General features: G+C 36.5%; 1 protein-coding gene across 1 annotated transcript in view; it reads right to left on the bottom strand.

Annotated features, from left to right (window-relative positions):
* LOC142340486 (uncharacterized) overlaps positions 1 to 16,443 on the bottom strand; it is a 51,852-nt gene that overhangs the window by 3,263 nt on the left and 32,146 nt on the right. The window contains exons 2-4 of the mRNA XM_075391062.1: positions 4,086 to 4,381; positions 2,861 to 2,950; positions 199 to 405 (exon numbers count right to left, since the gene is read on the bottom strand). Of these exons, the coding sequence (XP_075247177.1) occupies positions 199 to 405; positions 2,861 to 2,950; positions 4,086 to 4,381 (593 nt within the window). The remainder of the gene's footprint in view (positions 1 to 198; positions 406 to 2,860; positions 2,951 to 4,085; positions 4,382 to 16,443) is intronic.

Raw genomic sequence — 16,443 nt, 5'->3', positions numbered from 1 at the left:
GACGTACCTTTAGGAATGATTAAAACTATAAGAGCACTCAACAAACCTTTAATGTCCTAGGGTTTTAATAGTTTATCCCCTTTCATAGGACAAATGACAGTTCAGTCGAACAAAAATACGATCAAGCAAAAAAATCGCATAAAATGAAAGAGCCTGGATATTTGTTGCTAACTTTGCTTGAGAGCAAATTATACATACTTGCAACGGAATCATACGCGCTGTATAGAGGGAAACATAGTTTTTTCTTAGGACTTGTGACGTCAGAGCCCCTGAGCTGCTTGTCGTCACGTGATTGGAGCATACGTCTGTGGTTCAGCTGGAAGTGTCTCATTCCGTAGTAAATCTTCACATCAGCTTCGTAGTCATTATCAAGTGTAAAGTTCACTTTGCAAACGCATCTTTGAGCTAAAAAAATGTCATGTTCACAATACACAATCAATATATGGCATTCTGTTTTTAGGTTTAAAAGCGGACAGCATTTTTTTGTAATCAATTGAACAAACATTAATGAGTCCAAATTTAGTGACCAAAGAAACGTAAAAACCGGATATATACCCCCCCCCCCCCAACCTTCAGTGTTTTTTACGCCCCAGTTACAAATTTAATGTTGTTATGTAGCACGTTACTATTTAAAAAAATAGCATGTGCGCCTAGGGGGGGGGGGGGGGGGGGTCCACTAAGCTGGGGGGGGGGGGGGGGATCCTAAAAAGCAATTAGTATTTTCACTACGTCATCGTCTCACCAAATGAGCGTAGAGAATTGAAATGAACCCCAAAATTACCCAATCGGGCTGGTCATGAGGATTATACTGCAACATTCAAACCCGATGGTGTGGGTTGCAACAGCAGAAGATCTCCAACGGGTATCGTGTAAGATCTCGCAAGATTATTGCAAATGACCGGGGATTTTCAAAATATGTACCAACTTACACTCATCTTTGACATGATTTGAGCTAATGAAAAATAAGATTAAATAAGATTGCGTACAGAGATGTCTAACAAAAGAATTTAAACATTGACGATGTTCCATATTGCGGCACTCTTTGCCAAAAAGATTGAATAAAATTTGTTTATCTATTTTACGTTTAGTTGGAAAGTTAAAGTGCGCTTGTAACTAAGAGAAAAATTAATCAAAACATACCCGGCAGATTGCCGGAAAATAGCCTCCGTTGATTCCAATAAGCATGATTGGGATTGAAAGAATAGAAGATATTGAAAAAAAAAAGATTTTTGCACAAAAATATTTTTTAAGTCCGATTTATTTTGATGGCATTTCGTAGTTGAACATACTTCTGTTTCTTAGAGAGAGGCTACAAGGGCTACTATCAATACCAATAAGCAGTAGAGATTGTAACTAAGATTTATAGGAACGACGTTCAAATAGCGGGCATCTAAAATTGGGCTTTATGGGTTTATCCCGTTTCTGTTTCTGACTTCAATTTTTTATACTGACTCTGTTCATTTGGAATTGCTTTATTGAGCAACTGATGTTCAAAATTACTTTTAACAGAATAAGAGAAGAGAAAAACTAGCCTAGGGAAGTCAAAAATATTTCACGCAAAATGTTGAAAAAGCGGCAAAATGAGGTAAAGCGAAACATTTTTTTGTTCGACGAAGTAAAAAAAATAGAAGCGCTATAATAGCCGGCTGAGAACATGAGGGCGGCTATTAATAAACGAAAAACAAATTATCTGCTATTATAAAGTGCAGAAATTCACAAAGTTTGAAAACGCTCAAAAAAGATCAACATAATTTTGCCAGAATCATGATTTAAGCTGAAATGAAAGATATGAAACATAACTTTCTAACGTCGAGTGAATTGCTCTCAAGCAACCTGTCAGAATTTGGCTTTGGTATAGCCAGCTGGGGTTTAGGAATGCTAGCAATGGAAGGGGGTCAATTGCTTGGGGTAGGGTTGGGAGGGCTGGACGGGAGAGGGTTCATATATTGCCAGGGTGGACGAGGTAGTGTTGTGAGGGTGGTGGTAGTGGTTAGGTTTAGGGGTAGGGGTGACTGTGGGTTACTGAGGAAGTCAAACCTTTATGACACCATAAAACTATCTCAAAATAGTTGTGGTGAGTCAAATATTTGAAGACTAGTAGAGATTAAGGCTCTATGAGAGCTGCTCAGTCATTTAATGCCCTATGAGCTTTCCTCTTTATCCGTTTCTGGGGACGAAAAGAGTCAGACGAAAAATCGGCCAATCAAAAAATGCATAAAAAGACCACAGGACTAATAAAATTCCTACAAATTTTGTTTGAGAGAAATCAAAAAGCATGAGCTAGAAATGCATGCATGTTAATCCAGTTTGTTGAAAGTTATCAACATGTTGCGGATATTAGAATCTTGTCTCAATTGTTGTTAACTTGCGGTGTCATTACGTGACCAATGTCTGGTTTCGTTTATGCCAGAATACTAGTTACGAAATGTCAGCCTTTTTTATAAGATATGAGGAACTTAATTGCAAATTTTACGTAGCTCTATTCCTTCGTGGAAAATGGTTACGGTAAACTGAAAATGGTGGCGAGATATTATGCAATGGTTAAGTGACTCTGCTTGAAGTCACTGAGAACTTCTGGCGTTCATCAAGAACCGCGAAGCGGTTCGAGACATTAAGTCAGAATTTCGAAGTGACTTCTGAGTCACTTAATCATGCTTAAAACACGAAACGCGCACGTTTTAAAATGATGAAAGTCAAAGGAAGTCAACTTCTGGCAAATTAGCAACTTCTGGCATTTTTAAAATTTTTTCGGCATTATAAAATGCGCACGTGAGTTTTTTAACTCTTGTTTCCACAAAACGCAAAATGTATTCAAGTTTGCCTTTTCGGACATTGACCACATAATGATATCTGGACTTACATTGATTAGTAGCATCGTAACTTTTGTCAAGGATATGGTCTTTGCATTTGGCACCAGTGTTGTTGGCGTTCGTGAGGTTCCCGCTGCAACCTGCAACAAACAAAAACCCATACGTCCATTGGTGCTGGGAATACTGGCCAACAGGGGCCTCAGTCGTCAAATAAAATCTGGAGAATTTAAAATACAATTTAATTCTGACAGGTAGACAAATATGATTGGTCAAAATACCACTAGTTCGTAGGCTATTACAATAGGTGTGTGTGTGTGTGTGTGTGTGTGTGTGTGTGTGTGTGTGTGTGTGTGTGTGTGTGTGTGTGTGTGTGTGTGTGTGTGTGTGTGTGTGTGTGTGTGTGTGTTGTACGTGTGTGTGCGTGTTGTACGTGTGTGTGTGTTGTACGTGTGTGTGTGTGTGTGTGTGTGTGTGTTTGTGTGTGTGTGTGTGTGTGTGTGTGTGTGTGTGTGTGTGTGTGTGGGTGGGTGGGTGGGTGTGTGTGTGGGTGGGTGGGTGGGTGTGTGTGTGTGTGGGTGGGTGGGTGGTGTGTGTGTGTGTGTGTGTGTGTGTGTGTGTGTGTGTGTGTGTGTGGGTGTGTGTGTGTGTGAGAGAGAGAGAGAGAGAGAGAGAGTATGTATGTGTGTGTTGTGTGTGTGTGTGTTGTACGCGTGTGTGTGTAATTTTATGTGTATGTGTGTGTGTGTGTGTGTGTGTGTGGGGGGGGGGGGGGGGGGGGGGGTGGTGCGTGTACGTGTATGTGTGCGTGTGTGTGTCTGTGTGTTTCTGTGGATGTGTGTGTGTGTGTGTTTGTGTGTCGGGCCCTGTCACCCAATCCAGCGAGCTTTTTGCCCAGTTTTAAATTGTAGTCATCTTATCGGAACGTCCGCACAGTAAAAGAATCGGTCAAACTTTGGCTTTTGTTCATAAGTCCTGTTGTCGAAGGCATTCTTTGTCTTGCGAATGTATTTAGAGCCATTTATAGTGATCTGTTTTTTAGGTTTCTGGCTACAATTGGAAAAATCCTTCAAGCATTTTGTAGATTCATTTTGACCCCACCAAATTTCGAAAATCTGGCTATTTTTTCTTCCGAAACAAGTACATTAAAATATAACGAAAGTTTTCATATAATTGTAACAAGAAATATTATCTACAGATTATCCAGGCATTCGTTAACATTATTTTAAGTATGAAATCAAATAGACTCAATTAAATTTGTAATTTTTTTCTTCTTACCTGTGTAATCCAAATCTATCTCCTTGACAGTCGTCGCCAGAACCAACAGAGCGATAGCCAGAATGAGAAAGGAGAAACCCACCACTAACAAAATGGGTTGGATCCAGGTCTTCCTATAAATTGGCCTCCACCCTGCAAGCTTTTGGTTCTTGAATTTGCGTTTACCCTTCTTGCAACAACACTTGTTCTTGGACGATGCTGAGGACACTTTACCTTTCTGAGATGTTGAACCGCTGCTCACTTTTGAAGATGAAGCATTCGATTTTTTTGTTTTTGTTGTTGACTTTTGCTGCTGACTGAAAAAACTCTTAGAACAAAACACTGTGAGAAAATATTGGACAAAACGGCTCAGCATTCTGAGAGGCCAAACTGAAAACAATACCACCCCACGTTTTATGCTTCAGCCTTAATCAACCTCTTAATAGCAGAGATTAGGGTGTAATTCCCATTCCAATCTTATATACTGTCGAAAAGAGTATCAGAGTGTAATGATAAAAATACACTGAAATTACACTCTTTGCTTTTAGTGTAAATAAGAGTGAATTGATAAAAAATTACACTACTAATTACTCCGTTGCGTTAAATTTTCTCATTTTCAACACATTCGTCTATGAGAAGGGTGCATTTATTAATAATTACACTTTTGTTTACACAATTGATTTAGTTTTCTCTCATTTTTTCTACTCATCTATGCGAAAACTTGAAAAACAAACTCTTCAAAAAATGTGAAAATAAGAAATAGTAGAGTAAATAGAAAACTGATAGTGTAAAAAAGAGTTTCGAAAAAAACACGGGTGTAAAAATGCATGCATTTTGAAAAGACACGTGCTCAGTTAGAAAGACTGCAAACATATGGCATACTGAGTGCATACTGCTCCTAATACTGAAACTGGATACTGATACGGGGCGAAACGAGTGCGCTCAAGAAGCGCTAAGTGTGGGGTTGGGTTCTGTTTCGGGTGCAACGTGGTGCGTTAGTTAGCATTTTTTATAGCCAGAGCAGCTATATTCTTGACCTTCCGGGTCAGTTAGTGGGTGTGTTCATGAACCCACGGGTCATTTAGCAGGTATAATCACAATCTCCCGGGTCATTTAGTAGATGTATTTACGATCTCCCGTGTCTATCAGCACTCCTACTAATAGTTCAATTTGATTTCGCGCGATAACTTCATGAGTTCAGACGTCATCTTTACATGTCCATTTCAGTTCTGAATTATTTTGCCATGACTTCTGTTGAAAAGAAAATCTCGAAAGTTCATTGTCTCTCAATGAGATAGAAAGTACATTTGAGCAAGATATTGTACCTAATAACATAAAATAGCATCTCCAAACAGAACAAAAAAACATTATTTTAGTCTGTCAGAGAGTCTACCCAATGTTGTAATCAACCAGCAGTGCCCTGAGCCTATTTATAAAATTTTTGTTAGAAAAAATTCCAACTTCTGTTCCCTTTTAATCTTAAACCAAAAAATGTTTTTCGTATACAAGTTCTCCCTTCTACTATGATTCCGTGTAATAATTAGCACAAACCTTTGACTAAGCTATAAAAACTGTAGTCGTATGTAAACCTTCCCTTCGACTTGAGTGTTAGGTAATAAAGATCAAATTTTTAGATGACCGAATTCCAAGCCAAGAAGACCAGAGCATCGGCACGAAGATCAACTGGGGTCCAGCGCTTCAGGCGGTAAATCCAGCAGTGGACATTGAAGTGTCTTGCTGAGACGACTTCCTTCGGCGCAGGTTACTAAGCCAGCGTTTGGACGTGTATAGACAACCTCCACGTGGTGCCCCTGGGTAACTGCTAACAGTTAAATTGGCGGTAGTTAGCTAAGCGTGTAGTCGGAGTAGAGCATCTTAAACAAGCTACATCGGGCTCAAAACAAACTCTGTCCTGAATTCCTTACCTGTCATAAGCGCAGGCAAGAACATGAAATTGAGGATTTAAAGCAGCGCCTTGAATAGCGGCCTTCAAAGAAGGGAACAAACTTAGTTCTTTGAGGTTCACTGTTAAAAAGCGGCTCTTTTGGTCACGTCTCGCCAACTTCCACGTGTTGCAAATGTTTCCTATGAGCAGAAGATAGTTTTACTCACCCGAAAATCAGCAAAACATTGAAAATGAAATGGAGACTAGTAAATGAAGTCTGAGTTTTTATTAGTTATTTGGGATATTTTTCGTTTGTGCCACCCCAATATGGTACGCGCCCCCAGTTACGGAGCACGTCCCATTACACAGTAAATCATCATTTAAAAAACGTGGCACGTGTGTCGGGTAGAGCAATTAAAATGCGCCTACTAAGCAGGGGGGCACAAACGGAAAAGATCCGATATTTGGCTACACTCCAATTAAAATCTCTTGTGACCTCTACTTTGTCTGAACTTCCTTGATAGTTGGCAACAAACGCACGGTTAGTATGGTTCAGATGTCAGGGAGCTCGGGCAATTCCTACACTGCATGACTTAATTTGACGACACTGTGTGTTCCCTGCTGACAATTAGATTCTGAAAAGGAATATTGTGCATAGTGATAATTGCTATGGAAGCGATAATAGTCACTATGGAGGTGTGGCATTCACTGATGATCCTTGATTTTTTCGCGAAAACATCTTAGTACACTGTTAGTTCGTGCGTTTCGATTCACTTGAAACCACATTTGTCTGTAAACAAAAACCGAGCAGGCTCGGTAGAGTGCGTTTGCATGTAACGTTCCCATCCCACTAATCCATTTTTCCACCTAATTATTTACAAAACGATGAAGGGAAGAAAACTTCTAGAAGTTCAAACAATTTGCAAAATTAATATGTCTGTCAAACATATTAATTCCAACTCGGTGACATATAGAGAAAAAAAGAACAAAAACTGCAAAGTTAAAAAAATTTAGTTCAATTTTTTGAAAACATTTAATTTCAAATAAGGAAAGCCTGCAGATATCAAATGAAAAAACTTATAGTCATTCATGCCTCCTCTTGAAGACATTGAGACCTGTCTCACTTTAGAATATTTTGGTACGTCTGTAAAAACAAACGACACAGAGTGATGAAAATTGCAAATGAACAAAAATCAGAAAAAATTGGCATTGAAGCCATTAAAGCGAAAAGCAACGCACAAGGAACATTAGATGTTTCTTTTTGTGGTTTTCTGCAACACATATAGTTTGATATACGACCGATAAATAAGGAGACTAGGTAATAAGTGGGCGAAAAAGAACAGGAAATGTAAAGTGAAAAAAATGTCTTTTTTGTTTAAAATTTGATTTTAAAGTAATGAAAACGTCAGCTATTAACTGGAATCATTAAAATGGTTTCCTTGTTTGTTCATATGAAGCAGTCAAAATCTGTAAAAAACCAGAATCTTTCACGGGATTAAAAAAAAGAAAATCAAAAAGACAGAACAAAATTCCCTTGAACTCTACTAGAATAAGATGCCTAACTGGTTAAAAACAATACTCTATTCGCTAAAAACTGATAAAATCGAATGAACAATTTTTTTGAACACAATTAATGTGATATTTGATTTGTTTACAAGACAAGACAAGAGAAAGAACCTCGAACATGGTAAATGGTCCAAAAGTCAAAACTCGTAGAATAAAACGTAGAATCAAAACCAAAAATACCTTACTTAAAAAGTAAAAGCGCTATAAATAATTAGTCTTTCCAATAGAATTTGCTGTCCTTGAGCTGCAATCGAACCTAAAAAGATAAAAAACAGGCAAAGCTCGAAAATCAACTGTTTACTTTGAAAAGAACTTTATTAAAATTCAAAACGACAATAAGTTTTCGACAAAAAAATTAGATAGGTTTCCGTAAAACTATTCAGAAAGACTGGAATCTTCTTCTGGATTTGTCATTCGTAAGCCTTGATTTGAAAAGTTTTGTTCTGTAAATAATAATACACAAACCGAAAAATTCAAAAAAACTTTGTAGAAAAGAGACTGACCAAAATCCGATCTTTTTTGAACTACAAAGAAACGACGATTAAACGAAAACTAAACCTGTTATTGCTGTTCGTCCATCAGAAACATGTAACTTTTCGATTTTTATGTAAATGAATAAATTGAAAAAAGTCAACATATCAAAATTAAATGATGCATTTTGGATATTTTTCGATTTCAGCTAGCAAAAACGAGCGATATTTTAATCGGAGAACACTTTCAAAAGAAGCACATATAAAACTAACCCCCCGTGGAGTTAAAAAAATTGTGTAAGCATTTAAGAAGGTTTGTTAATCCGGCAAAGGTAGAGAATGGACTAGAGGAGCTTATTTCGTTGCCGTTTTTGATGAAGAAATGCTGAATTTGGAAAAATGTAGCAAAAGGTTTAAGGCAAAAATTGGATAAAACAATTCAACAACAATCTTCTGTCTTATAAAACCAAGAATACTGTCGTTAACAGTCTTAACATATTTTCCTGCAAAATTGTTTGAAAAAAATTGCCCAAAAGTTACGAAAGAAATTGAACAAAAACAACAAAAAATCAACCAATTTCAATATTCAATAACTCCGGGGAAAAACGAATTTTGAAAAGTTGCTTCAAACTGATATTCTAAGTTGGACGGTCTTGCTATTGATACCACTCACAATCCTCTAGGTTGAACATGTCGATCGGCCAAAAAGGACTGAACAAAAAAATACCTCTCGAATATATAATTCCTCCCCCACTAAAGTGGTTGGCAACAAAAAAGAGATTTGAAGTCAATTTTGTTTACTGATGGTGTTTTCAATGAGGGATTTTTTTCATAAAAGCTATGCCATAAGTAAAGAGGTCAAATGTAGATGGTTCATTTTTAGTCAAACAATTATCTATGCCATGTTGGTATAGCTTCAAATCTTTGAAATATCTCAGAAACATCAAAGATGAAGTATGTTAGACGTATTTCAATCCCTTTTCTCCAGAAGTGCGCTTTATTAAAGTTTCGTTTCGTAATAAAGAAAGAAGTGTAATGAAGAAAAACTGCGTAAATGGTTGCCCGGGTCGAGGTGTCACCGCTAAAAATCGCTAAAAGATGTAAGACTTGCGGTGAATTTGAGAAAAGGTGTAGGATTTAAGCTCAATGCGATGAATGCGGTAAAAAAATTTTAAGCAGTGGAAAAATTTTTCACCGCAACCAGTAGAAAGCAGTGAAAAAAATTTTCACCGCTACCAGCAGAATGTGGTGAAAAAAATTTTTCGCCGCTAAAATCCCAAATCTAACAAAAATCACCGCTAAATTCAACGCTTATCTTAAATTCACAGGATACATTACTGAAGTAAGTTACAGATGAGAGACGTTGTTTGTGTTACGTTAACTGGTGATACTTAAACAAAAAACTTGATTTCACAAAGAGAAAATCAGTTTTAAGGTAATAAAGTTCTTTGCAGGGGGGTCTCCGGACCCCCTCCTTCCAGTTATATAGCAGCTACAGGACAGTGGTGTGCCGGCGTCAAGGCAAACCAGAGCGGCTCCTCATTTGCTCGACGGCAAAAACTCATTTTTTTATAGAACCGATAACATTTCCTCTTAGGCCTCAAGTTTGGAAAATTTTAAAATTTTCAAAAATTTTTTGTGAAAATTTCAAAAGCTTGAAATCCTAAAATGGTGTGAAATGATTTTCGCGCTATAAAAGAGCGTTCAAAACTGAATTTTTTGTCGATCTGAAAATTTTTTCAGCTATGCTCTACTTCAAAAGATAGGAAAATTTTTTTTTGAAAAAGTCAGTTTGTTAACTTGAATTTTCCATTTATAAAAAGCAACTTTTGTTCATTTATTTATTTTATTGCTTGAGAATCAGCATAACAACAATTGTGACGATAGATTGGAAAAACATTCATTCAGTTTTTTAAAAATTAAAAGTTGACTAACCGGAATATAGTGAACGGTTTGTATATTTTTTGGCAACCTGCCTTCATTTGGCCCAGACGTTAACTTGGAAACTGCTCTCAAGCTAAGACCATATGGTGGCTTAATAGGTACAGACAACTCTTCGTTACACACTTACCTTAAGTCTTATAAATTCCTTCGATTATGTGCAAAACTTCATGAGGTTTCAGATTTTATTGCAGAACAAGTCAGAAAGGCCCAGGATATTCATATGTTTTGCCTCGTCCAATCACAAACGCTTATATTGGTCATCTGACTTCTAATGTTTTGCTTGTTTGTGGAATGTAGAATTCTGAAGTTGTTGTCTTAGGTTTTGAAAGTTTTCATGACAAAAAGACCGGTTTAATAATTAAAGAGCTATCGCTTTGCTCAAATAACTATTCTTACCACCAGTGCCAAAAAATTCACTTTCCGCTGGTGAAAGAAAAAGTCATCAGTGGAATAGTAGATTTTTACACGGTTCATCTTGGAGCACTGGCAGTTATCCTTACTGATTTCCATTCTCAATCTTTATCGCAATTAAACTCCGTTTTCCATCTGGAAGTTTCTATGCAAAAATAAAACAGAAATCGGGATTTCTGCAAACCCTATTGCAGAAAGAAGTAGTAGATTTGAACTTTCTTTTATGCCCCAAAGTTGAGGAACTTTCTCATCCGAACATTTTACCAGTGCTTTGCACTCTTTCAAATTACCCAAGAAACAAAAGAAAAAACATTGTGCTAAAAGAAAAGCAGTTGTAATTCTATTGGCTAACGCTGCTCACCAATGAGTTGTGGAAAAAGTAGCTTTTTCAGATCTGCAGGTGAAATGATCTCCAAGTTTGACAGTGTGCAGTTGCATAACGATTGGCAATCAGCTCACTTTATCAATGATCAGAGAAGGGATTTTAGAATGAGCAGGGCAATACTTTGCGAGGAAACAACAAATTCTTTGCAACACAACCTAGTTTGAGACGCTAAAATATATTTTACGGCTTAAAAATTTTCAAATGCACCATGTTTTTACAAGAGAAAAAAAGAATGCTGACATTAAACCCTTTACCTATTCAAGAGTCACCAGCACGGGTTCAAGTGACCATGGCTGGCTTGTCAACTGTACAAAAGATTATGGCATGCAAGCGAATTATAAAGTGACTTACAAAAAGGAAGAAAAAGACTCTAGATATACTACATATATATGTTTTATGGTTCAGTGTGTTTCTAACAAAAAAAGTGAACACAACAATTGAAGTTTTAAATCAATTTTGATATTTTTTTCAAATGAGTCACAAAAAAGATGAAATAGTTTTCGCTGGTGGAGTAGGTTTGAATGACTAAGGTTTTGATGAAGGAAATTATCAGTATCGGTCCTGGGAACTTTGTAATTCAAGACTACCACGACCGGAAGTTGTCGATTTAACTCAAATTTTAATTATACTGTTTCTCATGGGATTTCTTTGATCAAATTTGTGTTTGTTCATCTTGATTTTGAAGGGTCAACATTTTGATTTTTTATTGATTTCATTCACTGTTGGCTACGCGCTTCCTAGTCCCAAGCTATGAACAAGACAAATTCAACAAACCATCGATGTTTATGACTGTTTTTGGGCCATAATGTTGTGGTAAAACTAATCTCATTTTACAAATTTTACTGAGACACACATTTAACCCAAAATTTGAACCCATTTATTACTTCTATCAACATGAGGAACCAAAATTCGGCTCTATAGAGCGTAAATTGAAAATTTTTTTCCGAAATCTGTTTCCTGGGTTTGAACTCATTTCAATACCTAGAAACTGGACTGCTTGTTTTTGACAATTCTTGTGAGGAAATTTTCAATGACAAAAAGTTTTCTATACTTGCAACTACCAAGACGTCGAAGAAATATTGGCGTCATTTACGTTAAGCATAATTTATTCCAACAGAGTAATTGGCGAAATGAGTTTTTGCCGTTGAGCAAAGGAGGAGCCGCTCTGGGTTGCCTTAATGCAACCCAGTGTCCGGTAGCTGTTATATGACTGGAGGGAGGGGTCGGGAGAACCCCTGCAAAGAACTTTACCACCGAAAAACTGATTTTCTCTTAGTGAAATAAAGGTTTTTGTTCAAGTTCCATCAGTCTGAGGGACGCTGTTTGTTTTACGTTGACTGGTCAAACATAAACAAAAAAATTTTGCAGGGGGTGTCCACGATTAGGGATTTCATTAACAAAATCCCACCCGGGTCGATGTTTGATCAAAAAACAATGTAAGATTAGCGGTAAATATCGGTAATAAAAAACTTTTTCACCGCAAAGCGCCCGCATCTTTTAGCGTTGAATGCGGTGAATGAGGCGAATTTTTGTAAGATTTGCGTTGAATTTAGCGGTAAAAGTTTTTTTTCAGCGCTTTCACCGGATCTCTTACAAAAAAGAAACTACCGTACAGAGGTTCGAACCACTCACCTATAACATGTCATCAACTTCTTATTCCACTGCGGCATCTGTAACTTACTTCAGTAATGTATCCTGTGGATTTAAGATAAGCGTTGAATTTAGCGGTGAATATTTGTACGATTTGGGATTTTAGCGGTGAAAAATTTTTTTCGCCGCTTTCTACTGGTTGCGGTGAAAAATTTTCTTTCACCGCCTATGCCATGAAAAAAAATTTCCACCGCTTAAATTTTTTTTTACCAGATTCTTCGCATTGAGCTTAAATCCTACACTTATTCTCAAATTCACAGCAAATCTTACATCTTTTAGCGATTTTTAGAGGTGACACCTTGACCCGGGCAACCATTTACGCAGTTCTTCTTCATTACACTTCTTTCTTTATTACGAAACGAAACTTTAATAAAGCGCACTGCACAAGAAAAGGGATTGAGCAGCGCTAGCCAAAAGAATTACAACTTTCCTTTTCTTTTAGCACAATGTTTTTTCTTTTGTTTAACGGGTAAATTGAAAGAGTGCAAAGCACAGGTTATTGTTAAATTGGATGAATATTCCTCAAATTTTGGGCATGAAAGAGAGTCAAAATCTACCACTTTTTTCTGCAATAGGCTGTGCGGAGATCCCGATTTCTCTTTTCCTTTTGCATAGAATCTTTTGACACAGAAAATTAATAAAACTATCTGGTGTTTTTTCTGAAATTACTCTCAGGCAGCTCGAGTTTTTGCTTTAGCGTACATAACCCTTTCCTCCTTATATGTTAAGTTTGTTTGGAGGAAGACAGATAAAAATTTGCTGGACCTTGTTGAAGAATATTTGAACAAAAACGCAAACAGTCTGAAACTTTTAGAACCAAGTCGGTGAGTAAATGTCCAAGAGGTATTTTTGTTGCTAGTTCTTACCTTTTTTAACAAACTTGTGTTCTTGCAAATTTTGTCAATATAAGTGATCTGCTGTATGTCCTTGGGTGACTTGGACAAAATGATGCGTATTGTTTTCAGATCAATAGTTCTTGGCCAATTACTCTGTTGGAACAAATCGTGCTTAACGTAAATGAGTTTCCAGGTATTGAAAGGAGTTCAAATCCAGAAAACATTTTTCGAAAAAATATTCAATTTACGCTCTGTAGAGCTGAGTTTTGGTTGCTCATGTTGATAGAAGTAATAAATGGGTTTAATTTTTGGGTTTAATGTGTGTCTCCGTAACATTTGTAATATGAGCTCAGTTTTACCACAGCATTACGGCCCAAAAACAGTCATAAATATCGATGGTTTGTTGAATTTGTCTTGTTCATAGCTTGGGACTAGGAAGCGCGTAGCCAACAGTGAATGAAATCAATAAAAAAACCAAAATGTTGACCCTTCAAAATCAAGATGAACAAACACAAATTTGATCAAAGAAATCCCATGAGAAACAGTATAATTAAAATTTGAGTTAAATAGACAACTTCTGGTCGTGGGTATCTTGAATTACAAAGTTCTGAGGACCGATACTCATAATTTCTTTCATCAAAACCTCAGTCATTCAAACCTACTCCAACAGCGGAAACTATTTCATCATTTTGTGACTCATTTGAAGGAAAAATTATCAAAATTGATTTAAAACTTCAATTGTTGTGTTCGCTTTTTTTTGTTAGTAACGCACTTAACCATAAAAATTATATATGTAGCATATCTAGAGTCTTTGTCTTCGTTCTCGTAAGTCACTTTACAGTACGCGACCACTTATATTGGTCATCTGACTGGTCTAACGCTTTGCTTGTTTGTAAAAACGTTTGAAAGAAATTTGTTCATTTGCTGGAATGTAGAATTCCTTAGGTTTTGAAGGTTGTTGTCTTAGATTTTGAAGGTTTTTGTCCCAAAAAGACCAGTTTTTTAATTAAAGAGTTATCGATTTGCTCAAATAACTATTCTGACACAATCTTATTTTTAGCTTCAGTGCCATAAAATTCATTTTCAGATAGTGAAAGAAAATCTCATCAGTGGATTAGTAGATTCTTACACGGTTTATCTTGGAGCATTGGCAGTTATCGTTACTTATTTCCATTCTAAATCATTATCGCAATTAATTTCCGTTTTCCATCCGAAAGTTTCTATGCAAAAGGGAAATCGGGATCTCTGCAAAGTCTATTGCAGAAAGAAGTAGAAGATTTGGACTCTCTTTTATGCCCAAAAGTTGAGGAACTTTTTCATCCGATTGAACAATAACCTGTGCTTTGCACTCTTTCAATTCACCCGTGAAACAAAAGAAAAAACATTGTGCTAAAAGAAAAGGAAAGTTGTAATTCTTTTGGCTAGCGCTGCTCACCAATGAGTCGTGGAAAAGATAGCTTTTTCAGATCTGCAGGTGAATTGATCTCAAAATTTGACAATGTGGCGTTGCATAACGATTGGCAGTCAGCTCATTTTATCTTTGATCAGAGAAGGGATTTTAGAATGAGCTGGGCAGTCCTTTCCGAGAAAACAACAAATTCTTTGCAACAAAACTTAGGTTGAGACGCTAAAAAATTTTTTACTGCTTGAAAACTTTCAAATGTACCATGTTTTTATAAGAGAAAAGAGAAAACTGACACTTAACCTTTTACCTATTCATGAGTCACCAGCACCGGTTCATGTGACCATGGCTGACGAAAGTCTGCCTGATAAAATCAAACAGGTAGATAGCAAAGAGACGTGGAGTCAATTGTCTACTATACAAAGGATTATGGCATGCAAGCGAACTACAAAGTGACATAAAAGAAGGAAGACAAAGACTCTAGATAAACTACATATGATTTTTTTATGGTTCGGAGCGTTACTAACAAAAAAAAACAAACTCAAAAATTGAAGTTTTAAATCAACTTTAATATTTTTTTTCAAATGAGTCTTAAAAAAGATGAAATAGTTTTCGCTGGTGGAGTAGGTTTGAATGACCGAGTATTTGGTGTATGAAATTATGAGGAACGGTCCTGGGAACTTTTAATTCTAGAATACCACGACCGGAAGTTGTATATTTAACTCAAATTTTAATTATAATGTTTCTTATGGGGTTTCTTTGATCAAATTTATGTTTGTTCATCTTGATTTTGAAGAGTCAACATTTTGGTTTTTATTGCTTTCATGCACTTTTGGCTACGCGCTTCCTAGTCCAAAGCTATGAAAAAGATAATTTCAACAAGCGATCGTTATTTATGACTGTTGGTGGGCCGTAATGCTGTGGTAAAACCAAGCTCATTTTACAAATGTTACTGAGACAAACTTTTAACCCAAAAATTAAACCCATTTATTACTTCTATGAACATGAGTAACCAAAACTCAGCTCTATAGAGCGTAAATTGAAATTTTTTTTCGAAAAATGTTTTCTGGATTTGAACTCCTTTCAATGCCTGGAAACTCATTTACGTTAAGCATGATTTGTTTCAACAGAGTAATTGGCAAGAACTTTTGATTTGAAAACAACCCACATCATTTTGTCCAAATCACCCAAAGACATACAGCAGATCACTTATATTGACAAAATTTGCAAGAACACAAGTTTGTTAAAAAAGGTAAGAACTAGCAACAAAAATACCTCTTGGACATTTACTCACCGACTTGGTTCTAAAAGTTTCAGACTGCTTGCGTTTTTGTTCAAATATTCTTCAACAAAGTCCAACAAATTTTTATCTGTCTTCCTCCAAACAAACTTAACATATAAGGAGGAAAGGGTTATGTACGCTAAAGCAAAAACTCGAGCTGCCTGAGAGTAATTTCAGAAAAAACACCAGATAGTTTTATTAATTTTCTGTGTCAAAAGATTCTATGCAAAAGGAAAAGAGAAATCGGGATCTCCGCACAACCTATTGCAGAAAAAAGTGGTAGATTTTGACTCTCTTTCATGCCCAAAATTTGAGGAATATTCATCCAATTTAACAATAACCTGTGCTTTGCACTCTTTCAATTTACCCGTTAAACAAAAGAAAAAACATTGTGCTAAAAGAAAAGGGAAGTTGTAATTCTTTGGCTAGCGCTGTTCACCAATGAGTCGTGGAAATGGTAGCTTTTTCAGATCTGCAGGTGAATTGATCTCCAAGTTTGACAGTGTGCAGTTGCATAACGATTGACAATCAGCTCATTTTATCATTGA

This window comes from Convolutriloba macropyga, chromosome 5 (genome assembly GCF_964194025.1).
Source record: "Convolutriloba macropyga chromosome 5, txConMacr16.3, whole genome shotgun sequence".
Classification (NCBI taxonomy): Eukaryota; Metazoa; Xenacoelomorpha; order Acoela; family Convolutidae; genus Convolutriloba; species Convolutriloba macropyga.
The sequence above is the reverse complement of the archived record's forward strand: the minus strand, read 5'-3'. Positions and strand labels throughout refer to the sequence as shown.